This window comes from Corapipo altera, unplaced genomic scaffold, assembly GCF_003945725.1.
Source record: "Corapipo altera isolate COAL_440 unplaced genomic scaffold, ASM394572v1 0, whole genome shotgun sequence".
NCBI lineage: Eukaryota > Metazoa > Chordata > Aves > Passeriformes > Pipridae > Corapipo > Corapipo altera.
Window position 1 is genome coordinate 55,311,102 of NW_020884872.1, and position 24,593 is coordinate 55,335,694.

The 24,593-nt window shown below is 43.5% G+C and overlaps 2 protein-coding genes across 5 annotated transcripts in view; one reads left to right on the forward strand and one right to left on the reverse strand.

Moving 5' to 3' along the window:
* WDFY2 (WD repeat and FYVE domain containing 2) overlaps positions 1-22,842 on the reverse strand; it is an 85,208-nt gene extending 62,366 nt beyond the window's left edge. Inside the window, exons 1-2 of one of the 2 annotated variants that reach the window (XM_027648168.1) lie at positions 22,813-22,842; positions 15,419-15,456 (exon numbers count right to left, since the gene is read on the reverse strand). In XM_027648168.1, coding sequence (XP_027503969.1) covers positions 15,419-15,456; positions 22,813-22,827 — 53 coding nt within the window. In that variant the 5' untranslated portion in view covers positions 22,828-22,842. Of the gene's footprint in view, positions 1-4,440; positions 4,787-15,418; positions 15,457-22,812 lie in introns of those variants that run through there. The other variant, XM_027648159.1, reaches the window with a different exon arrangement.
* Positions 22,843-23,096: 254 nt separating this feature from the next.
* Positions 23,097-24,593, forward strand: part of INTS6 (integrator complex subunit 6) — a 41,921-nt gene continuing 40,424 nt past the window's right edge. For 2 of the 3 annotated variants that reach the window (XM_027648130.1, XM_027648146.1), the window contains exons 1-2: positions 23,111-23,667; positions 23,909-23,986. In XM_027648130.1, the coding sequence (XP_027503931.1) occupies positions 23,557-23,667; positions 23,909-23,986 (189 nt within the window). In that variant the 5' untranslated portion in view covers positions 23,111-23,556. Of the gene's footprint in view, positions 23,668-23,908; positions 23,987-24,593 lie in introns of all 3 variants that reach the window. The other variant, XM_027648137.1, reaches the window with a different exon arrangement.

Consider the following 24,593-nt stretch of genomic DNA (forward strand, 5'->3'; position numbering starts at 1 on the left):
CTTAAGGGTGGAAAAATCGCAGTTCTCCAGGCCAGAAGGCATGCCAGCAGGAAGCCAAAGACAAGTCCCACATTTCTTGTCACATATGCACATTCCCATGCCTAGTTCACCACTAGTTTAGCAAAGATATTTAATTTACATGGGATGGACTTTAATTTTTTGTTCCCCTTTAAAAACCTGCTATTAGCATACCCAGAAGACAATAGCTTAAGTGCACATCTGTATTTAGAAACCTCAAACTGTAAAGCAAACCTAGCAACACAAGCTCTGCACAGTTTCCTCTATGTGAGATGAAGACACCGTTTATACAGTGATCCATACAAAGAAGCTGAGACATCTGAGTTCAAAAGGAACTTAAGATGATACAAGGTAGTGAAGACAAAGGTCTCTACTCCTTTATTTAAAAAGAAAAAATAAAAAACCTATGGCATAAATATTTTTCTCCTAGGTCTTGTCACCTTCTAAGAGACTAGAATGCCCATTTTTTAAAAACAAAGGATTTTGACAATTTTCAGTTGGCTATGAAAACTTTTATTTCTTGTGAATACTTTAGGGAGAACAGTTCTTGACTGCAACACTTACATTTGCTATACAGACAATTTACAAGGTCTGTAGCATGGAAGTGAACACAGAACTCCCACCCGAAAAAGGGCATAGACCAGAGTTCATAATTACCAGGAAAGCTACTTACACCAGCCCATGTCTAAGCTTTCCTCACCTACAATACAGCTAGCGGTAAAAAGATGGCTAGTGGCAAAGTGCAGGTTTACCATGACACACCCAGCCCCCTCCTGCTAGTCTTTCACGGTGACACACGATCAGCACGTCAGACATCCAGCTGAATTACCACTCACATCACTGGTAGGCTCTTGAGAAACACAGAAGTTTGCCAACATCAATCAGAACTGCTTGCACTGAAAGCTGGGTGAGTCAGTGCACTTGTCCCACTGTATTCCTGTGCCCAGGTAAGATTAATGACACTAAATCTTCTCTGGAGCATAGAGTTAGATATGTCTGAACTTGACATGCCAGTGACCTACTTTTCAGACATGCCCAACAACTGCATCTCCCTCTGAAGGCAACAAAAGACAAGGACTCAGCAATTTTGAAATAGTAGCACATGCCTTTAATTCAGAGGAACAGATGACAACTTAGGGTCAGCTGTGCACTTTAGGAAAATCCCACTTTAGCTTCACATGGGTATTCAATGCTATTGATCAATCAAGACACTCTGTGTTAGGCTACATATGTCTGTTAATTCCACATGTTTACTGGCAGGTGAAAGAGCATGGATGAAAGCTAGTAACTTCTTTCTTAGAGCCATCCTGCATCAGATCTATACATCCTTGGATAACAAATGTTGCCACTACTTTAACTCCCACCTGCCTAGACAGGTGCATTCCTTTCCCTAGAAGAAAAACACAAAATACCTTATCCCTCCGTATACACACCGGTGGTTTTGTAGAGATAGAGGCTCAGTCTATTTTGCCCTAGTAAGGAACCAGAAAACTCACTAAGATTAGGACACAATACACATCACTCAATTAACATGACTGACCATGATTCAGAAGAGAAAATCTGTAGAGCATACAGATGACACACACTAAAAAGAAACTCCAACCTTGCAAGGTATGTAAAGTTTAGATAACCTACTTAAATATGTAACCCCCCTGAGATTTGTACTTTTTCCCCTCTATGCCACTTTTTATGAGGAATAACCACACCCTCTATTATTACTCAGTTTTCATTTAATTTTTTAAAATATGTGCATGCATGTGTTACAAATACGATTCAGGGCTGTATAATGCATGACTACATCCACAAGCTATAGCTGAAACCACTTCTGTGTTGTTTAAAACCAGATAAAACCATTGATGCCATACAAAATTGAGACCAGAGACCAAGCTAGCTCATGTTTTGAAAGGTTTAGGGGTATAAGGCCACATCATGCAGCAAAGGAAACCTTTAAAGTGATACCTAGCTGTTGCGTATGCTAAGACTACCAGCAACTTCAATAACGATATGTTCAGTCATTAGCCAGCAAAACAATTTTTCCTTCATCTACAGAAGATGTCCCAACCTGAAGTAAATGCTGGAGGTGGTGAGTCATTCAGCTGAAGTTCTCTGCAAAAGTTTCAGAACATTTCTCATATGAGCAGTGCATATCACAGGCTGGGAAACATGGATGAAACTCACTTATTTGGCTAACAAGTAAAGAGACAGATAACATCTCCATAACACAGTCCTTTGCAGTTTCTAGGAAGCTCTAAAAGTCCTTCACATTCCAAAGCCATTAAACAACCAAGTCAACACCAACACTAGAAGGCAATTTACCAGAAGGAAAATTTACCATAAGAATCTGCACAAGCCTAATCATAATACACAGGTATTGAAGTCTGGTAAATTATGCTTTCACCCCAGGTATCCTAAAATCTCCAAATTAGACTCCCAATCTGCTATTCTTTTCAAATAAGTCTTAGACTCTTAACCTTTTAATTACAATAAAAATGCTAATGCAGGCAGAAAATGAAAGAAAGAGCCATCAACCAGCATCTTCGTGCCTAAAGAAATAAAAGGCAGGATCACAGTTTATAGCATCTCAAGGACACTGCAAAACAGCCCCACAAGCAAGCACATTACCTGGTTAATGCCTTGAAACAGAAAACAGCCTCCAGAACCTCCAGACTTACTCCAGTACTTTAATGTCTGTAGAGCTATACTATATCACCAGCAAAACTTTAGACATCTATCAGCAACTCTAGCAGAAGGTTTCTATACCCACTTTCATCAGCAAGCAGGACTTAACTGACTTACACCAGGGATTTGCTGTGGGATGGGAAGGATGAGGGTGGTGCTCATGAACTAGGGAGTTTCTTAGTGTGAAACCCCTGGCTTCTTCTTCACTGTTTGTTTCTTGAACCTGATGTATCAGTTACTAGTGAAAACAAATATGTCTGATCAATCCCTTTCTCTACACAGAAATATCAGTCTGGAGCATCAACCTATTATCAACAAGTAAAGTTACTTATTTTTTTCTAAGGTAGGGGGAGAGGCAGAGATTGAGAGAGACACTTATATGAGAGGAAAGGAATTTCAGGAATACCTTCTTAGAGGTAAAAAGAATTGGCCAAGTAAGCCTAACAAGCTACAACGAACCAAAACAAGCTCAAGCTTTGTTCAACATCACATCAAATACATAAAAAGTATAAAGACGATAAAATCATGAGCACATAGTAATGTAAAAGTCTGCCTTAAGTCCCTTTGACAGCATATTTGTTTAAGTATCTTAGTTCTTCTTGCTACAAGGCATGAGTTCACTTGGAGACCTCAGCCTAGGTGAACTTAAATGATCTTAAATTTGCACATATTTGACAGTTAGCTAAAAACTAAGTCACGGGGGGACAAAGACAAGATGAAAGAAATACTGACTGTTTTTCAGAAAGCTCACAGACACAGAAAAGCAGACACTCAATTCCATGAGAAACAGCCCATCAAAATACCCTCGAGTATCCAAACACTGACACACTGTGTCTTCCAATCTTAGGACACAGGTTACACCGTGCACCTGAGTTGTGAAGAAAATCCACTTAAAATAAATATTTATGGCCATCACAAGAAAAACAAGTCGTTAAAGTAAAAATCTGTTTTGAAGAGTTTTGAAGCTCCAGTTGCAGGGCTGAATTAAGTCTGAGATCTTTCAGAAGAGACAGAGTTGCTTCTGGGCAGTCTCAGACCCTGCACGGCCCTGCTAAACGGCCTGAAAGCATTCTCCTCTTTGGCAGCTTTACACGGGATTTAACTTCAAGATCTTATCACTGATACATGGTATTTTTAAACAATTACAAAGAAACGTTTGGAGAGGGGAAACGGGAACTAAAACGACTATTCTAGCCAATGCCACCGCAATCTTTAGGCAAGGACAAAGATCTCTCTATCCTCCCCGGCAATCCTTGTGATGAAGAGGATCTCAAATCCCATTTTACCCACGCCAAGAAAAGTCACTCAAGTCCTGCAAGTTTTAGCAGCGTTCCAGCCCAGTCGCTGCCCTGACCCATACTGCGGTGGAGAAGGGGGACACCAAGCTAGAGACTCCTGCTCCAAGCTTCTTCCCCTCCAGGACCTGATGTGGCTGCCTAAACCAATGTCCCCATGCTGGACCACCGGCACCCTGACGCTTGCCCGGGCTCCGGTGGTGGAGTGTACAGTCCCGTCACAGATGCTGCTGGTCTGTCACCACCACCACTCGCCGGCGGTGGTGGTGAACCACCACGGCAGGACCCGTCCCCTCCCAGCACCGCTCGTCGGTGATGGTGGTGGTGGGGCACCACCCAGGATCCCGCGGCGCGGGTCCCCCACTGCCACCATCGCCGGCGAGCGGTGCTGGGAAGGGACAGACCATCACCGCGGCCCCCAGATCCTCTGGACGCCCGCTCCCAGTACCTGTCCTCGGAGACGCTGATGACCCCGTCCTCCTTGGGCACTATCGCTGCCATGTTCACCACCTCCTGCGAGCCCTCCACCTTGTTGAGCAGGAGAGGCTTGCGAGTCAGCGCCTTGGGCTGGGGCTCCGCCGCCATGGGGCCGGCGGGCACCGCCGCTGCCGCCGGAGGAGGCTACGGCCGACGGAGGAGGGGAGGGAGGCGGCCCGCACTGCCGAGGCGGAGGAGGGACTTGCCGAAGCCGGGCTCTCCCTGGGAATCAGGAACCAGCGCGCCGGCGGTGACGGCACCGCCCCCGAGCAGGGCCGGGCCGGGCGGGGCCCTGGGGCCTGGGGGTGGAAATGGCGGCAGCTGCCGCCATGTCGCTGAGAGGGGTTGCTGCGCCGCGCCTTCACGAGGGGAATTCTTCGGTCAGACGGGGGTTTAACCACACATCTCCTGCCATGGCCACCCTCCCAGGCTGCGGGCTGTCCTCTGGGGGCAGCCCGGCGAGCGAGTCCCGCTCCCGAGCAATGCCCGGGTATCATCTGTCGGCACGGTGCTGCTGCCGAGTGCTCCGTCCCGCGGCCGCACTGCGGTGACCGCTTGGCGAAAAAAAGGGGCGTAAAGATTAAACAGAGGGGCGTCTGCTTCCCTCTGTTTACATTTTTCTATCTGAGTTTTTCTTGGAACTGAAGGTAAATACGAGATTTGTGCTGTTATGTTAGACAAGGGCGCAGGAAGGCAGGGCTGGCAGCAGGGCTGCAACGCGACGGCGTAAGAAATTCACCTTCAGACAGTTTATTCCTAAGGGAAACGAAACAGACTTCCAGCAGCTCATTTTCATCAAGAGGCTACTTTTCACTCTCTTTTCCGGACAGGTTCATTGAGGTCTAAGAAAGTGAGATAATTTGCCCAGAGCTCTGTGCTAAAGCCAGTGAAAAAGCAACTTCCTCCCGAGGCATATGCCAAACTTTCATAATCTGTCTTGAAAGATTATGGAAAATCATGCTCAATGTCTGAACGTGTTGTCCTACATCGCAGAAGTTGTCAGCAGATTGGAAAGTGTTATTTCAGCTGTAATGCTAAATTTACCCACACTAAGCCAATGAGCAGCAGTTCTCCATGAAAAATATCAGGTATGAAAATATCCACGATCAGGAGTTTAATTTATCTGCAGGAGTAACATGCAGCAGCATCATCTACAGAACAAATCCTGATTGCCCACTCACACTCATGTTGCCTATGTAGTAGATGTAGGCAACAGAGGAAAGATATTGTTAAGTCCTTGGGACAAAAACTAAAATTTCAAGATATTTAGTAACCTCTGTTATCCTAAACAAGCAGTATCTGCAGGACCACAGCAAGACATTTAAGCTTTCTCAACTAAACTATGAGATGTTCATAAGTGTAGAGGGAAAGGTCTGGTCAGCAACAGCCAAAGGCTTATGTAACATCTTATAGGAAATAAATTGGCAGTCTCAAACTATTTCCCTAAGGATGTGTGATCGGATTAGATAACATCTCTTTCTCATAATTCTTAGATGGGAACTACTACTAAAGAGGCAAAGACCCCACCTTCTTACTGGTATGGATGATCCTGCAGTCCTAGGCTAGACCTACAGATAAAAATGCTTGTCGCACTACTTGGTGAGGAGCGAGATATTCTTTGAAGATTATGACATGCTTGATAGTCTTCAGAATGGACATGTATCTAAAATTGTCTTTTACAACTGAAGTCTGGCAAGGTCTGCTGACTTTGCAGTTGTTTGCATTTGAGATTAGGCACTGTGCATCACTGATACATAATAAGGGGCTGAGCATATGTTGGAGACAACAGGCTACAGGCTCTTGGGAGACCCAGAATACTTTTCTCCAAAAACACTTTTAAGGAAGAAAGTAGTTGAGAAAACAAATGTCTTGACAGGCAAAGCTGTGGGTCATAGGACTGGAACAAGGTCCTACATATCCCCCAAATCAGCTGGATCTTCTTCAATTGCCTATTGAAACATCACATTTCCGTATTAGCCTTATCTTTCCTATGTTCTTAAACAATTTCAGGTCCAACTAATCCTTCAAGGTTTAAGACACTCTTTGGAGGAAAACACTGATAAGAAGGCATGCATTTTGGACCAAAGTCAAATAATAATATGCTAAAATCAAATATATGCTTCATGTGTTTGATCTTCAGAAATAAGTTACCTTTTAGGGAGAGGGGAAGGAAAAAAAAAGGACAACACAATGCAAGTGAGGATTCAGCAGCCACTCAAGATAAAATTCTTAAGGGCATTTTTTAAAGCTTATCTGTAATGGTGATTTCCTCTGCAAAACCAGGAAAGTACTTGAATAACAGAAAAGTGTCTCAAGGTCTAGTCCAGGATTTTACCAGGTGTGCAAACTTGAGGTCACTGCTCTACTCTCCCTGATGAGACGGGGAAATATTGTTGGGAAATTATTGCACACAGAAGCAATTTTATTATGACTGAGGGAAGAAAAAGTAATGGATGGAAACCTGGTGAGAGGAGGAAGGGAAGCAAAGAAGATACAGAAAGATTTCAAAGTGAGAACCCGAAGCTTCATCCTCCATTTTACCTGACAGGCTAAAAGGGTATTGTTGTGATGGTGGAAAAGGCATTGAAATTACCAATAAGACTAGATCTACCACTGTCACACACAATACTATCAAAAACTTTTAAAAAACAGTTTTCCTATAATGACAAAAACTAATGGACAAAAATACTTTAGTTAGAAGTTTTACAAACTACATTTGTTTTAAAAAGTAGCTAATCATGTCTTGCATGACAGTTCAGACAAAGTTAGAATTGCTGTAGACATCAAGTTTAATGAGTATCTACTGAAGCAAAATTAGAGTAGTGTAGAAAAGTGTTTCCCTGTGTAAAGGGGAAAAAAATAAGGAAATAAATCTTATAAATACTTCCTAGAAGATCTTTTTTCATTATCTGTCATAGCTTTCAGGTCAGATTGCATGGATTAAAAATATTGCTAGGACTAAAAGCAAGACAACTTAGTAACTGAATTTGAAGCCAAGAAAAGCAATCTTATTCAGTTCTTTTTCTGGATTAAAAAAAATCGTAGGATTAAGAATTATTAGATGCTCCTCTGGTATTTGCTTTTTGCAGGAAATTGCAAAACTTACATGGAAGAAAATTTATATGACGACACCATTTAAAGGATCTTTTTCTTGTTAACATAAATTCTGAATCAGTAAGAAGGGTGGCTATTAGGTATGCTTGGATTATCTGAACATTCTTGGAAAAGTGTATCCATCAGTAACACAGAGTGAAAAACAAGATGAAAAATGCAAAATGAATTAATATTACCTCATCTTCGTTTCTTAGTGTCATTTCTCTTACTCTACGTTTTGGCATGACACTGTGGTAAATGAAATGTCTGTTAGTTTTGGCCTTTATATCCTTAATGCAGGTTGACTTTCACTCTTTTGGTTTGGATAGAGCAGAATTAGGCTGCCTGCCTAAGAGCAGTAATAGTGGCCTATGTATTCATGTGCGGGGTGAGGACAGACCACCTGAGGAAGGAAGCTGTGCTGTTTTGGACTGATGCATTCACACACAGCAGAGCCTCTCTCCATGCCCTCATACTGCACCAGAGCCTTGGAGGACTTTCTCCAATTTCTCATCTGCGGTCTTGTTTGGAGTTTAGGAGTTGGAGCAAACCGAATTCCTCATCTTTGGCAATTTGCTTTAAAAACTGCTCTCTGGCTCCATCTTCTGTTTGATTGGTTGGGTTTGGGATTGGTTTTTTATGTCTCTATTTATTTTGGTATATCAGGGTGAGATTCTTCTAAGTTTTACAAACTAAATGTGTTTCAAAAAACCACATCTGTGTAATCACATCTTCTGTGACAGTTCAAACAAGCAGGAGAGAATCCCGACCAGCAGATGGAAGGGTTGGACCAGAGAGGAGGGATCTGAAGGGTCCCCAGCTGTGCTCTCAGCCTGGTGTTTAGATACTCCTGTCTGCAAAGTTGTTACTCTTATTACAAGAGGATGTGAAATCCCTTGACCAAAAGGTCGAGCAATATGTTCTGTTCTGGTGTGACTGTACTTTTCTGCAAAATTATGAGCATTACATGATCTGGAAACATAAGCGACATGCCTCATACTTTTCAGCTAAAACTGGCAAGCACTGGGGCCACTGAGTATGTGTAGGACAATTTAATAAACAGTTTGGCCTCTTTGTGGATGCTATATAAAACAGCCCTTTTACAAAGTGCTCAACAATAAGGAGAGTAATATTTAAAGTCCCCAAACCAGGCCTTTAATAAAGAAAAACTGGTTTATGGTGATTCATTTTTAGGCCTGAACTATTCAACATATGCCCTTTGGAGCCATTAAGTAATCTGATTCTAGTTGCTCCCACTCTGCAAGAAGGGAACTACTGTGGGAGCAAAACTGCACTTTGACTGATTCACTGCTTAAATTTAAAATTGCTCTGTTGACAGCAAGCCAGATTTCAGCTTCTGAGGCCTCTTCCTCAATCACCCATGTAAAACCAAAAAACTTATGTACAAAAAAGACAGCCACATATAAAAGGTAAAACCACTCAGCAACAAGTAGAGCTGCCTCTCAATATCCATTGATTACAGTAGTGTTTTACTCTTATAGTTTTCTTCTCTGCTTGTTTGTAAACTAAATGTTTTCCTGCTTTACAATATATGGGATTTACAGTTTCTTCTACACCTGTACTTCTATGGAACTGCAAAAATTCATGCTTAAAATTCTCTCCTTCTCCTGTTTTGTCATCAGTGACAGCCTTCATAAGATAGTAACTGAAAAATATTTTTAGTTTCAGATGCTACATCATTCTTGGAAGCATGTGGGAAACAAATATAAATGAGCTCTTTATATAGAAAGGCATCTTCATGGAGTACCAAAGTGTTCTTGCTTAAAAATATGAAACTTGTTACAAAAATGCACACTCAAATTTAATCACTGCTCCTTATTTTGCTCCAGGTATTTATCAGTTGCACAATAAATAGTATACTGCCTATCATATGTATATTAATAAGCCCTGCATGCTAATTGTGACAGGTTTTTTCTGCATTTCCTTAGTTTCAATTTATGCAGGGATCCAGAAAATGAGGATCTTTCATAAACAGAGCTTGGATCTGCTCTGGGTCAAAGTTATGGAGAAAAAGATTAGCATTAAAAAATATGCATGGCAGTATTACTGTGTAGCACCTTATCAAGAAGATATACACTCATTTTTAGCTGCCATGCAAGTGCTGTTGGCTTTGTGACTGACTGTGAACATGTGAGAACAAAAAAAGGGATGCTGTGTCAGTGTGTGGGCTGCAAATGAGAACTTCTGGCTCATACATTTTGCCCCATAAGCAATTCTGGCATTGTATGCAGTCTTATTGCTGTTTCCTTTGTCCTCATTGATCCTGCTATAGTATTACTCACATTCTGGGCTCCCAACTTGCTGTAAAAAAAACTCTGTAATTTAATTCACTGTCTTTTTGGTGGAACTTTCTGACCACTAATTCTTCTAAGCTCATTATTCTTGCATTTTTCTAGGCCTCAGGACTTCAGAACTTGTTTTTTTCTTCCCTAAATCTTCCTTCCCTCTGTGATATTGAAGAATCATGAAGTATCATCAGTAAACACATTTTTGTATCTGGAAAATGCATTAAAATCACCTATGTAACCAGCTTGAAAGGTAAATAAATTTCTCTTACATAATTCATGAACTATATGAAAGCTTTGAAGTATTTCCTTTTCTTTCAACTAAAGTGTGCAATTAAGAAAATATCCAGGGAATATCAAGGAACTTTTTCTTACAAAACTTTTATACTTTTGTCTTTCTTTTAGCTTTTTTTTTTTTTTTTAAATTTTCTCACCTTTACTACAATTGGGCCTACGGTGGATGTTGTTAGGTTGGCAAAATGCTTTCAGCCATCTGAAACCACATGAAGTTCAACAAGGCCAAGTGCAAGGTCCTGCACCTGGATCAGTGCAATTCTCCATATCAATACAAGTCAGAGGATGAATGGATTAGGAGCAGCCCTGCAGAGATGGTCTTGGGGATACTGGTAGATGAAAAATTGGATATGCACTTGCAACCCAGAAAGCAAATCATACCCTGGGCTGCATCAAATCATGTCCTGGGCTGCAGCATGGCCAGCAAGTCAAGGGAGGTGATTCTGCCCCTCTAGTCTGGTGAAACCCCACCTGGAGTACCGTGGGGTTCAACAGCTCTGGGGTCCCTAACATAAGAAGGATACGGACCTGTTAAAGCACGTTCAGAGGAGAACCACAAAAATGGTCAGAGGGCTGGAACACCTCTCCTATGAGGAAAGGCTGAGAGAATTAGGGTCGTTCAGCCTGGAGAAGAAAAGGCACCAGGGAAACCTTATTTGTGGTCATTCAATATATAAAGGCAGCCTATAAGGAAGGCAGGGAGAGACTTTGTACTGAGGCCTGTAGTGACAGGACAAGTCACTACAAGGTTTTTAAACTGAAGGAAGGTAGGTTTAGATTTGGCATAAGAAGAAACTTTTTTTACAAGGAGGATGGTGAGACACTAACATAGGTGGCCCAGAAAAGTTGTGAATGCCCCACCCTTCAAAGTGTTCAAAGCCAGGTTGATGGGGCTCTGAGCAACATGGTCTAGTGGAAGGTTCCCTGCCCATGACAGGTGGGTTGGAACTACATGATCTCTAAGATCCCTTTCAACCTGAACCATTCTGTGGTTCTGTGATCTGAGTCCAGAATGAGAAAAATCAAATAAGAAAACTACTATTAAAATACAAACCATGGTTCATTGCTTGTTAATATTGAAAGTACCTTTGAAGAAAGAATGCAGGAATATTTAAAAAATAAAAGGTCTGATGCAACTTATGGCCAAAAAGATCCTAACAGTGCTACTTCTAACAATGCTGTAGCATCATTTTAATACACATTTTTCAACAGAAAATTTTTGGAGATTTTTATAGATTAGCTCTTACTGCAATTGCATGGAAAGCTCCATATTGTATAAATGAAGCATCTGACTCTCTAAAAAAATAGGTAGACCCTCACTAAAGCTGCCAATTTTTGACAACTAAAACCTGTAACAAAAGATTGCTTTAAAAGCTTGTTCCTGAAGCAGGGTGGCTGAACTCATCCTTTCTGTGGCAAACCATTTCTGCAAAGAAGTCCCAAGAAGCAGCTTGAGAGCAAAATTGCAGAAGTTTCAATGTATGCAGGGACTTATGACTCAGTATCACAGGGCTATTTGAGGAGTTAAGAGAGAATCCCAGATTGTCTAATCAAACTTTTGCATGTCTTATTCTGTGCAGATAAGTCACTGTTTCTGGCCATCACAGCAGGATGAGGTTCCTCAGCGTGTTAGCATATATATACATAATGCCACATTTAGATGGGCACTATCACGAATAGTGTTGTGGAGCATTTGGTTCTCTGATTACCTCATGGCCACTCCTGATAAGCATCATTTTTTTTCTAGATAGATTACAGCCAGAACATCTGATTGCTTTGAACATCTTGCACAGTAGTAGGCCCATATGTCTATCATCACAATTTACACAGTGCCCTTTGATTCTGAAGAGAGAACCATATCTGAGTCAGGTTTAGCTGCTGTAAGGAGACATCCTTTGTGACTAGAGTGGGTGTGAAAGCACTGGCCCACTGTAGGACATCCACCAAATGAGAAAATTCATGGAAGTGTGAGAAATACTCTTTATTGTAAAATATAAAATGTACATGGGTTTCGAGGGCAAAACCAATTATTCAGTGATGTCCTCATCTGTAGCTCAGTGACCTCCTTGTATAAAAATATGATCTGACAAGATAGTAGAAATCCTCTGTGAAGACTAAGGAACTGACATATGTACATCTTGTACTTCTGCAAGTGGAAACTCCAAATGGGAAAACAAAGAAAGCCCCTGAGTCAGTCCATCTGGGACTGATTGGTGAGAGGAAAAAAAAAAGCAAGTTACATTCTTAGTTGTTTTCATTAGCCCCCAAAGTTCAGGCTAACTAGCCCCAGAATAGCCTCTGTACTGTATGCTTAATATGAGCATAGGACAATATTCATACAGGAGCTCTAAATCAGATATCAGTGTCATAAGAAAAAGGTGCTCAAAAGACTCCATAACAGGCCAAGTGATGCTCTTGAAGTCAAAAGAACTTGTCTGCTGCGTTAGTTCAGTTCCCAGTAACAGGAGGGGACTTGGGCAATAGTTAATTTTCAGTGAACCATGACACGAAACACTAAGAATTGGCCACATGTCCCAAAGTGTTCAAGTGTGAAAACAATAGAGAAAGGACAGGTAAAGAACATGTAAAGACCCTTAAATTGGAATGAATAAGTGTTGGAAATCTGAAAAGTCACAAGGGTAGGTATGCATGTGTGCACATACCTAAATACATTAAAACAAATAAACAACCCTCAAAAAACCAAACTGAAAAAGAAACCTTTCACTAAAGCTACAGAGACCAAGGCCAAAACTGTAGCAAGAAATTCTGGTACCTGCTCCAGCTCTATTAGCTCATAAAACAGACCAGAGATCATTCTTTGTATTCTGAGGCCAAACAGTGTGTCCCAGCTTGTATCACAGAACTACATTTTCTTCTTCTTTCAAAAGTGATGATGTAAAATCACTTTTGGGGAAATGACCACTGCTCCATGCTGTCCTCCAAGCCATGTCCACATACAATCTGAGAAACTGCTAAGAGTTGCATGCCAGAACTGCCAAGTAATCTGCTTATACTTCAATTTTAAGTGCTCTGCATAGCAGTGCAAGAGGACTGGCCTCTGCACCTTACCAGTGTAGATCCAGCTGATGAGTCTTTCTCCAGGATTTTGGTACCTTCCAATCCATCAGTTTGGCCCCAGCGATCCTGGGAGCAGGTACCAAGAACATGTAACAAACTTTTTGGCATTTCAGGAACTACATGGTGAGGGTCCCAGGCAGCTGCCAGGACCCTGACTGCTAGAGGAGCAGGCAGCCCAATTTCTCTCCTTCACAGTGGTACACAGTGAAGTACAAGCCATCCTCTCAAGCACTTCACTGTGCAGATTTATATTCTAAGGATTTCAGCACCTGGCTGGCAGAATATCTCCATAGGGATGTCTGACTGGACCTATATCAATCAGCATTCAACTCCTTGACTCCCTCCTCTGGGAGACGAGTGCCAGGTGTTAGGGACTCTCTTACCTACTCTTTGATACAATCCTGCCTGACAATTTTCCTCTCACAGGGGCTGATAACCGAAAAGAGAGAGAAAAAAAAAACAGAAGAGAAACTAGGACAACTTTCCTATGCAGGGATGGGCCTGATCTGAATGGAGAGGAGGAAAAAGGGAAAGGCTGTGCAGCTGCAGCATGATTTCATACTGTGAACACATGACTCCAGTGCCTTCAATGCTCTTGTAAGACTATATTTGCCATATGTGCAAAAGTGACAGTCAAAGAGGCTTTGTTACCATGGACTTTTTTAGACATCTACCCTTTCCCCAACTTGAGCACTGGCAATGTCAGTTCTGACTTGTATTAATGGAAGTATTTTTTCTTTGAAACTATATTTTGATTAATTTCACAGGGTTTTATTCATGTCCTTTGTTTTTGGCTAAGGAAAAATATGGAGCTATGTGCATGTGTGCGTTGAATGCACACGTTCATGAACATAAAGATTCAAAAGAAAACGAGGGAAAAATACCACTTCTGACTAAGCATAACAATTCTGAAAGGAAAATTTATACACATTTTATGCTTTTGTTTTTTAATAAGAGGTGACATGCTGTCCTAGTGCTGACTTGTAGTAGAATAGATTTAAAATTCTTGGACCATCAGTAGCAAGAAATCACAGGGCTGTACTTACAGAGGTCATTAACTGTTCGGACATCTGTTGGGTAACAAATTCTGCCAAACATAGATCATGAAATGGTTCTTGAATTATGCAGAGGATAATTTCACAATCCAGAAACCAGAGAATTCAAGCAGAGAAAGAGCTGTGTAAGACCTTCTTATTGCCAGCTGGGAAGGAATTCACTACAGTGTCAGAATTACAGGAAAGTTTGGTGCTAGTGGAAGTGACCTGCTGGATTGGTAACAGTAGAATAAGGAGCAGATTTAGACAATGGTCACAATTACAGTTACATACTTCACAAAGTAATTGACATTATAGCAAAATTGGCTGTATTAATTAGAGGGATACTGTGACAAAAGTAAACTTCAAATGTCTCAGTGAAAACTACTGGTAAAACATGTTAGCACACAAGTAATAAATTTCAGTATAATAAAACGGGAATTAGGAAAGAATAAGCAGATGCAGAAATGGGAAAATTTGTGCTATGTTGGAAACAAGCTAGAACATTCTAAACAATGTATAATATAAAGCATAACACACTCTCATTCCCCTTGAAAAAGGAATACTGTCCCATTTCCCATAAGTTAACTGTAGTAGCCAGTTGGTAGAGGATCACAATTGAGTCCAATTATGCTGCACTGGACTACAACTGGGTTAAAGGGCTGTCATTTACTTATGAGAGCTCAAATGATATCTATCAACCTTTGGAATCAGGATTTAGTCTGGCATCAGGAGTTACTTATTAGCTGCTACAGAAGTCCAGCACACAGCACAACCAATCATTGAAAACATGAAGAGTGAAAACACTTGTCAGGGCAAATGAGTTGTTTTGGCTTTTTTCCCTTGGACAGCTGAAGAAAGCCATACTGAATAACTAAGTAGAAATGTCAAGAAAAACATATTGTAACTTTTTCTGAAAGGGAAGATAAAGAGGACCTGGAATGGAAGACATGAAGAAAAATAAGATTTGATAAAAGAAAATAAAATACATTAAAAAACCCCTGCAATACCTTGAAAGGTAATGGAACGGATATAATAGTTAAAAGCCTGGGGGGGGTGGTGGTGTCTCCTTTGGATTGTTAAATTTTATCTTCCTTTGAGACCCCAGTTATATAAATCACTCTTAGCTGTATTCAGAACTCACCTAAACCAGTGAACAGTAATGCACACAGGGCCAAGGTCCTAGGAAAAAAAGAATAATAGAAAATAGAAATACTTTAAAGGAGGGAAAGAACAGGATAAACTCAGAGCAAATGTTACATTTATCATACAACCAGCGTACACACACACTCTGCCAAACCTGGAAAAGCATACACTTAGTGTCAACCTGAATTATGGGATGGGATTTCTTGGAGTTTTTGCTTTGGACCCACGTTTGGAAAATAACCATAAATGGTACGTTGCCTTAAAAATGGCTTACCAACAGGAAAATATTCGAACTGATCCTGAAACATTCAAGGCTTTCTGATTGCAACATCGTGAAATTGACAGCCATCAACAACAACAAAAGAACTCATCGCGGACGGAAACAGAACTGGTTGGTGAAGACTGTTGTTATGAAAAAAGGTTACACTTGTAATTCAGGGTTTGTTATAAGCTGGTCTCAAGTCAATTTTAAAATTTTCCTAATGAGAAATGCTTTTGTAATCTCAACTCAGTAAGAATTATCCTTTTGTGACTTTCGAAGCTGTGTTTTAATTGTCCTTCCTTCCCATTTGAAGAATTTCTAAAACAAGACACTATTTCTCTGCAAATTGGTGCAAGACAGATTTTCCCACTGTGGCACCCATTCAAGTTTTCTATGACAACTAGGCCTTATATCAAGGTTTCAGTGTGTACATAAAAGTGGAAAAAAAATCCTTTCACTTAATTTTAACTGCATCTTTTGAATAATATATTCAGGAAACAGTCCCAAGCACCTTGCCATAGGTGCTCGAAGTCATGGAATACAGAAGAACAGATTTCTTCCCTGGATGAAAGAGGCTTTATCAAGTTTATTTTATTCTAGAAGACTTATGTCTGTGCTTTATAGATGGCTTTTGTAGAGGTTTCCAATCAGCTACTAGTTGGGATTTGATAAGTTTTTATTAACTGCTAAGTGGAAAAAGATGGACCAACTGGTCTGTATTTCATTCAACATCAGTCATTCCAGCTGCTTTGCAGGGAGCAACTGAGTGCATCTTTCTTTCAGAGTGCAGTTTGATTTTGGGCAAAAGATGGCAAGGCATAATAATGACATTTAATGACATTAATGACATAATGATAATGAACTTCTACAGTGTGGCAATATTTTAAACAAAGAACTCCTGGCTCTCAAATACCACACACAGGTGTGATACCTCAGTGGGAAGCAACTTAGGGATGAATGAATATTTCTGTCCTCTTGTTTACCAAGACTATACGCATTACATTTGCCATTAAAAAAACCCCCAAGCACCAAAACAAACTACCTCATTGCTTTGCCTTTCTGGGAAGTGCTTGTAGGCTATCTTTTAGCTGCAAGTGCTTTATAATCCAAGCTGACTGTAGCTGAAACTGGTGTCCCTTAGCTGCTTGATTAGTTAGATAAATTCTGCATGCTTGTGCTTGGGATCCATGGTAATGGAGTTACGTTGCTAAGCTATGAAATGCGCGGGAGGGTCCAGCACTTCGAGAAGGATATGATTTCCAGGGCTAATGAAACTTGGTAGTGAAGGCAAGAAGGAATGCTTGGAGGAATGAACAACAGCAATTGCTGGAACAGTGACAGGGAGGGGATTGCTCAGGTCAGCAGGTACAGGCAGGGCAGCAATGCCCCAGGAAAGCTTCCCCCTGAGGGATGTAACAACCATTGGAAAGATCGTTTAAAAGTGGTGTTGCGGGGGAAGAGTCTAAAAATTCCTGTCACCCTGAGGAAAGCCTGCATGGCAACATTGTTACAGGTATTTGTGTGGAGGATGCATTAACCCCTTACCACATACACACTAGCTACTAAAAGAGTTAAACAAAGCCAGGGCAGACTGCTACACATGGTGGCTCTCAAACTTGCGGGTAGACCTAATGATATGTCTGGCCATCCTAGCAAGAGAGGATTTATATTTTCCCCCTGGCATAATAAGCAAAGGTCTCTTCAGACTTGTTGTTTTAGTGAATGCAGAAGACTCCCCTGTGTTCAAGGCCGGGAGGTGGCTGGCGGGAAGCTGTGAAGTCTGTACTCAGATTACCCTGGGTACTCTGGTGTTACCAGCAGTCAAATGGACTGCTGCTGCCTGCTGCTACCAGCATCTCAAGGATGGAAAATAAGAGGAAAGAAGGAAGCAGAGAAAGGGGAGGATGGGAAGGAAAAACAGAAGAGCAGATAAAATATCTTAGCTTTTGCATGCTAGAAGTGTTTTCTGCTCCCTTTGGGTCTCAACACAACAGCTGAGATCCTCAAGAGACAGGATAAACTTAAAGGCCCAGAGCTGAGACAGGTTTTTATTCTTGACCAGAACCCTAACTCAAGTGCAAGGAGCAGTGTATCACATCAGGAAGGATAAATTAGAACTGTACATCTATTTGAATTCTCATATGTACCCCCTTATTGGAACTGTAATTTTGAAAAGTTTGTTTTAAGTAGCTTTCGCCATGTTAGATTTAATATTTCCCCATAGTACCAAATAGGAGAGGACCTGCTCTGCTAAACCCTGTTAAATGCATGTGAAGACAGTTCATCGTCCAGAAGACCTTTCAATCTAAGATCAGTAAAAGTAAGGAAAAGTGTGTATCAAACATACTATTTATTTAATGACAAAAGCCTCCTTGTCTTCTATTCAGGTGCCTTGCAACCTCTCCATCATTAATGGACCGAATTCTGCTGTCACAGGACAGGTGGTCCTCAAAGAGATCAAATTTGCCTCTGAAATAACCTTACTGTGCACTTCCATAACTTTCTTTGAAAGTACCAGAGTATTTCATAAATACTTATGAACTTAGTCTCCTTGCTCAGTTTGCCCAGTTCGAAAACAAATTATATCAATGCACCTTGCATTTTTACATTACCTATTCTTCCTCTGGATGGTACACTGCTGTTCACTGCAGTTCCAAATCCCAAGCCAGGAAACAGCAAGGGATTTGGATGACTGGAGGGGTGGTGGGGAATACAAAAATCCCTAGGAAGCTTCAAAGGCTATCCTCTGGGCTTCCCAATGGATGGCCAAGGGAAAAGAGACAGTCTTTGAAGATGGGCGAAGAGAAGCCAGAATGCCACTTCTTTTAGATGTCATCATTCTGCAGAGGGATGTAATTTCACTGTGTTCTGGTGCTAGGGAAGCCAAAGTACAGGCTTCTAAAAGGTGCTGAACAGTTTCAAAGGAAGGTAGCTGCCTCTGCAAATTTTGGAAAAATAGGCATCTTCAGTTCAAGTCCTAGAATATACATAAAAAACTGAATCCAGTTATCTTAAGGTCACTTTTCTGAAAAAAATTTTGGGGCTACATCTTATCTGATCCCAGCCTTCTCAGTAATTACTCAATCTAGGATGAGTTTTATATGTTTCCCTAGGCTACCTGAATTATAAGATTAAATCACTTTCTCTTTGGTAACAATTTCAGGAAGAAGAAAAAAAAAGTAGGTCAAAACCCGCCGAACTGAAACTAGTAAAAAACCCAACAGGACAACAACAAAACCCCCCAACAATATAAGCTGCCACATATGCAAGACAAGTGACAAATAAAATTTTATTTATAGAAAAAAAGCAAGTAAGTTGAATGCACAGGACTTGGTTAAAGGAAGACTAAAAAAGACACAAGTATTAAACGATAACAAATTGAAACTTGGAATGCTGTATAACGATATATATTTTAATGATAGACAGTAATATAAAATTATGAGAAAATATAAGACCATTAAACAGGGGAAAAAAGTTTAATAATGACAATCTAAAAGGCTACAGAATTGTATTCTGAAGGACGCTCTGAAAAATTTACCTGTGTCATTAAAACCTGGACTGACTAAGATCTGGAAATAGTCTATACTGAGAAGGAGAAAGCCAATTAGAAAATTTTACTTCTCAGATCTGCTTGAAGGTCTTTAGCACAACATCTTCCATTCAAGCCTGCAGTTTAGGACAAAATAAGGCTAACACTATGTGATAATACAACAAAAGTCTCACAAACATAGACTTGGAGAAGAAGCTGTTTAAGGAAAAACATAGTAACAAGAAATGATACCAAAAATGCTCTTCAATGTTTTTCATATGATGGGCTTTTTCAGGTATATTTTCACACTTATATTTGATTTTTGGTTTATTGACTTAGCGTTCAAATGTAAAGTCAAATTTGCATTTTCAATGCTATCTCATTTGCCTCCAAATGAACAACACCCATTCTAAAGATCAGAAGATGAGTAGTCTTAGACACACATAGCTATTCATGCTTTCTCATGGATGTACAAGAAATACAAATCAGTATGAAAGTAGCTGGAATCTTTTTCATCATCAGGACAGTAACAGTATTCCTCCAGCCAGAATCGTGCTGAAATAATTCATCTAGATTCAGCAGAAAAAATAGAACTGGCTCATTTAGACTACGCATGGGGTAAAACTTTGTATGTTTAAATGTAAAAACAAATAAACAAACAAAAAGGAAAAAAAACCCAAAGATGCATCTGTTTTCACTGACAGCCTCACTGTCCCTGCTCAGCTGTGTCAGTTCTGCCAGTAATGAGCATAAGAACTAATATCACTGGGTTTTGTTCCTTTGCAGTAAATTATAAATGCAACTCCGATGGCAGTACGAGCCATTATAACTTTGACATCAAGAGGCTGAGGCACACTTAAGGCTTGGGTTGATTACCTGTCTTTGAAAGAATCTCTCAAAATTAATCAAATTACCCTGCTCCCCGCAGAAGAGTACTAATGTGTACCACAGAAAACACACACCCAGCCTTAATTCTGTCCTGTAAGGGATCTAATATAAGGTGCACAGGAGCGGGAAGGACTGGCTGTTCCAAATGGCCTCAAAGGTAACAACAAGAAGCAAGCATATACAGAAAAGTACAGTAAAGTGGTTTGCCTTGTATAAATCCCATAGTAACTGTGTGTAAGTTTTGTCTGTAGGATTCCTCCATTGGTGGTAATCACCAGGGCTGAGGGACCAGGGGTAGAGTGGGGCCAGCTGCTTCGGTCTCACCTTCCTCTTGTATTGGGCAGAGAAAGTTACAGTGTGCCTACAGCTTACAACACTCAAAGATGATGCAGAATTCATGTTGGTTTATGACCAATTCTACCATCATGAATTAACATGGCTTTTCCCCTCCTCTCTCTTCATTTACTGGCAACATTACTGGCAACAAAACTTAAAAATTCCAAACAACCCTTCAGGATTTATGCAAAATCTTCATGGCCCAGACTACCTTTCACTATGACATTTTCTTGGTATGGCAAGGATTCTAAAATGCTTCTTTTCCAGCATTTTGGGGAAGGAACCATTCTAGAAGTTTCCCATTTTTCAGATGCTCTACAAGAAGATGCATGATGTTTGACATGCAAAAGGATGATCAATGAAACATCAGCAACATACAAACAGGAGAGAAGGTGGCATGCCTGAAGAATGTACCTATCCTAGAGATTAAAAGGAAGCCAATCAAAGGCCAACATCATACACTCAGTCAACATTTCTCCCAAATGAAATTACTAATCCCAAGGGCTAATTTGTTAAAAGCAGCACTGCAGCCTTTACCTAATAACTTGAATCCCACCACCTTAGGGAGACAATTACTACACTACCAGCAGCCAATCTTGCTGACCTTAGGAGCTGCAGAAGGTACCTGCCACCTTCTGTGGGGAGCTGAGGGAAAAAAAGATGTCCCAAAATACCTCTGTAGAGAGAAAATTACTATGAACCAAGCCTCTCAGACAGTTCAAATATTTCACTGTTTAATGGGGATTGGTGAGCAGCTGGATTCAAGGGCAGCCCAGCAATGTGGCCTCTGTGGCACCTGTTGGTTTGTACCCTCTAACAGCAGAAGTTCAGATTAAACAGTAGAACCTGCACCAGAACAGCCTTGCTGCAGGTCATTGGGACCCAGCACCAGTGCTAGAGCTCTAACACTGAACTGCTGGAAAGATAAAAGCAGCTCAAGAGCCACTGGGTGCACATGAGCTTGGCCACCACCAGCAGGATCCACACCGAGAAACACTCATAGTAAAAGATGTTACTTCCAAAGAAATCCAGTTGCTGTATTTTGGTCTGCATTGACTCCAAAGATTCCTTCCCAGCTCTCACAGGATCCTTGAGACTGGAGATTCCTTAATGGCCTTGAATGGTGAACTGGGTGAAAGGAAGTGTCCTTGATTTCACTCCAAAGTCTAAGAAGGGCTGGCAGAGGTCACAGGTGCAGCACCAACAGGAAAGCGAAAATAAGCTGCTTGAAGGCATAAGAATGCATACCAATTTGTAACAGAAATGTGATTCTATTCCTCTCTCTTCTAGAAAAGCAAATCTTTCATTAATCTTAAAAAAAAAAAAAGCCCAAACCAGCTCTTGCCTAACAAGACACAAATCTTGCCTGGAAGACCAAGATGAATCAAACCAGAATGCTGCCAATTTTATCTTGGGAGAAGGAAGGAGCACAGTGGCTGCATACCTTCTAGAGCAGTGGCTGCGGGAGCACATCAGCTAGATCGGGAGGAAAAAAAACCAAAATACCTGTTGGATATGAATCAAAGCAAACTCCTGAACAGATTATGCTAAGAAGTGGCTCTGGAGTTACTGCTCCAAGGCTATGAGAGCAGAAACTGCAGACTCGATTGCTGGGAAAACAACGCCCGACAAATTGCCAAAGAACTGAGAACACAGATCTTCATCATTAATTGGTAGGAAACACTCAACAGTTATGTTATTTATAGGAAGTAAATTTGGAGTGCCTTAGCGTGGACGAAAGAAATCTTAGTGTTAATCTCTGCCTGTATGTAGGGGAAAAGGTCACGACTAAGGCTAGCCAATTTTTTTTTTTCCCTTTAAGGATCGAGTGAAAGGCCAGATCATGTCTCTGGGAATTCATCACCAAAATGTTACTGGATCCCAAACCCAGTGGGTACGACAGGCGGCCCATTTGGTGTCTGCCAGGAGCCGAAGTTCCCTTGAGGAGCGAGCCCCCCGCTCCCCCGGCACCGGCGGGGCTGCGCGGCCACCCTCCGGGCCTCACAGGCTGCGCTGGCACCTGGCCGCAGCACAGGGCACCCTGCACCGACCGGCTGTGGGGGCAACCTGAGAGCTTCCCGCAGCCTCAAGGAGAGAGGCGGTGTCCGGAGACGGGGCGGGGGCAGCGCCCGTCCCCTTCCCTCCCACCCCCGTGACTCACCCGCCCGCTCCCGGCGGACAAACTGCCAGCGCCGGAGTCCCCGCCCCGTCCCGGCGCTCCCGCGGGGCCGCGCCACTGCCCTCCCCGAGCGGCAGGGCTGGGTACTGCTCCGCGGGACGCGCCACCCCGCAGCCCTCGGACAGCCCGGCCAGGGGGGCGGCGGCGGCAGAGCCCGCCGTCCCTCCCGCCCGCGCTGCCCCTCCATATTTCCGCCACCTGGAGAGTGTCCATAGAGAACGCCCATGGAGACTGTCCACGGGAAACGCCCGTGCAGAACGTCCCCCCGAGGGCCAGCGCCCCCCGCCCCCCCCCCCGTCCCCTGCAGCTGCGCCTGCGCCCTCCCGCCGCCCGCTCCCCCGGCGGCCGTAGCCGCCCCGCCCCGCCGATTTGAATATGCTAACGAGGCGGGTACAGGCTGCCCTATGGCGGGGCCAGGAGGCGGTCACGTGGGCCAGGGACGTGTCCTTGAGGGGCGGGGCCCGACCTGCCCAGGCTGCCTTAAAAACGGGCGGCGAGTGAGGAAGCGCCTCAGTCAGAGCGAGAAAGTGCTGGGGCGGCGGGGTTACGGCTGCTCCGCCCGAAACTTCTGAGTAACATCAACAGGGGGAGGGGAGGGCGGGCGGCGGTGGAGGAGGAGGAGGAAGGTGGTGGTGGGGGGAAGGTTAGCCAGCAGCGCAGCCCTATCCGCCTCTCCCTCACAAACCAGCCTGTGTTGGGCTGAGCAGGCCCCTCACACAAAGGAGGGCAGGGCAGGCAGGGCTGCCCCCCCTTCCCCCCCGCCTCGGCAGAGGGGCAGCGGGGAGGCGCCCTTCCCCGTGCACAGCACTCACAGCCACTTACTCCTCTCCCGTCCCCCGTCTTCTCTCTCTCCCCCTTTCCCCCCCACCCCGCCCAACGGTTCTCCCTTCAGCCCCCCGCCCGCTGTCCATGTAGCCGCCCGGCCGCCGGCCCCTCCGCACTATGCCCATCTTACTCTTCCTGATAGACACGTCCGCCTCCATGAACCAGCGCACCCATCTGGGCACCACCTATCTGGACATAGCCAAAGGCGCTGTAGAGACTTTCATGAAGGTACCGGGCTCTGCCTTGCGAGAAAAGGCGAGAGAGAGAGAGCGCGAGAGTGACTGCGTGGGGAGGGGAGGGGGCGGCAGGGAGCGGGGGGCTGCCTGGGCCGGGGGCGCGGGGAGAGAGCGGGCGAGTGCGTGTGTGTGCGGGCAGGGAGGGAGGGGAGGGCCGGGCCGAGCTGAGCCGGGGGGCTCCGGCGGCGGCGCCGCCTCTTGGCTCACCCTCTGCTTTGTCCCCCGTGCCGCAGCTCCGAGCCCGGGACCCGGCCAGCAGGGGAGACAGGTACATGCTGGTCACTTTCGAGGAGCCTCCCTACGCTATCAAGGTAACCCCCGCTCACCCCCCTCCTCCTCGGCCTCCTTCCGGCCTCGCCGCCCCCCGTCCGCCTCGGCCCAGCTGCCGGCGGTCCGGGCAGCGCGGCACACACGGGCTCCGGCGGCGGCGCTGACATCAACATGGCCGACGCTTTCCCCTGTGCGGTGTGTGTGCGAGCAGCAATGAACTGTGGGGGATATTTATTCAAGTTGGGAGAAGTGACAGCAACTCCAAGGAGAGTTCGGCTGCGAAGCGGCGAGCTGGCGGAAGGACCGACTTCAGCCCGGAGAGCCCGGACTCGGAAGGGGACGGCACTTCCCTCGCCCCGCTGGGGTCGGGAGGGGGAGGCTCACGGCGCGGGGGAAGGGGGTGGTGGGTCCACATGACAGAGGAGGGTGAACCTGTTGGAAGTCGCTTCACAGTGTAATTGGCTTCCATCTGGAAAGGGCTCTGGGAGGGTGGTGTAGTTATAAGATTTTGGCACCGGTGACTTAACAGAAATTTGTCCTGTGGAACAAAATGCCTGTTTGATAAGTGGGGAACTCTAAGGTGTAAGAGGAGTGCATCTTTTCAGGCTTTTTCGACAGCATTAAATATAAAGTAACTTCTGTTTTATT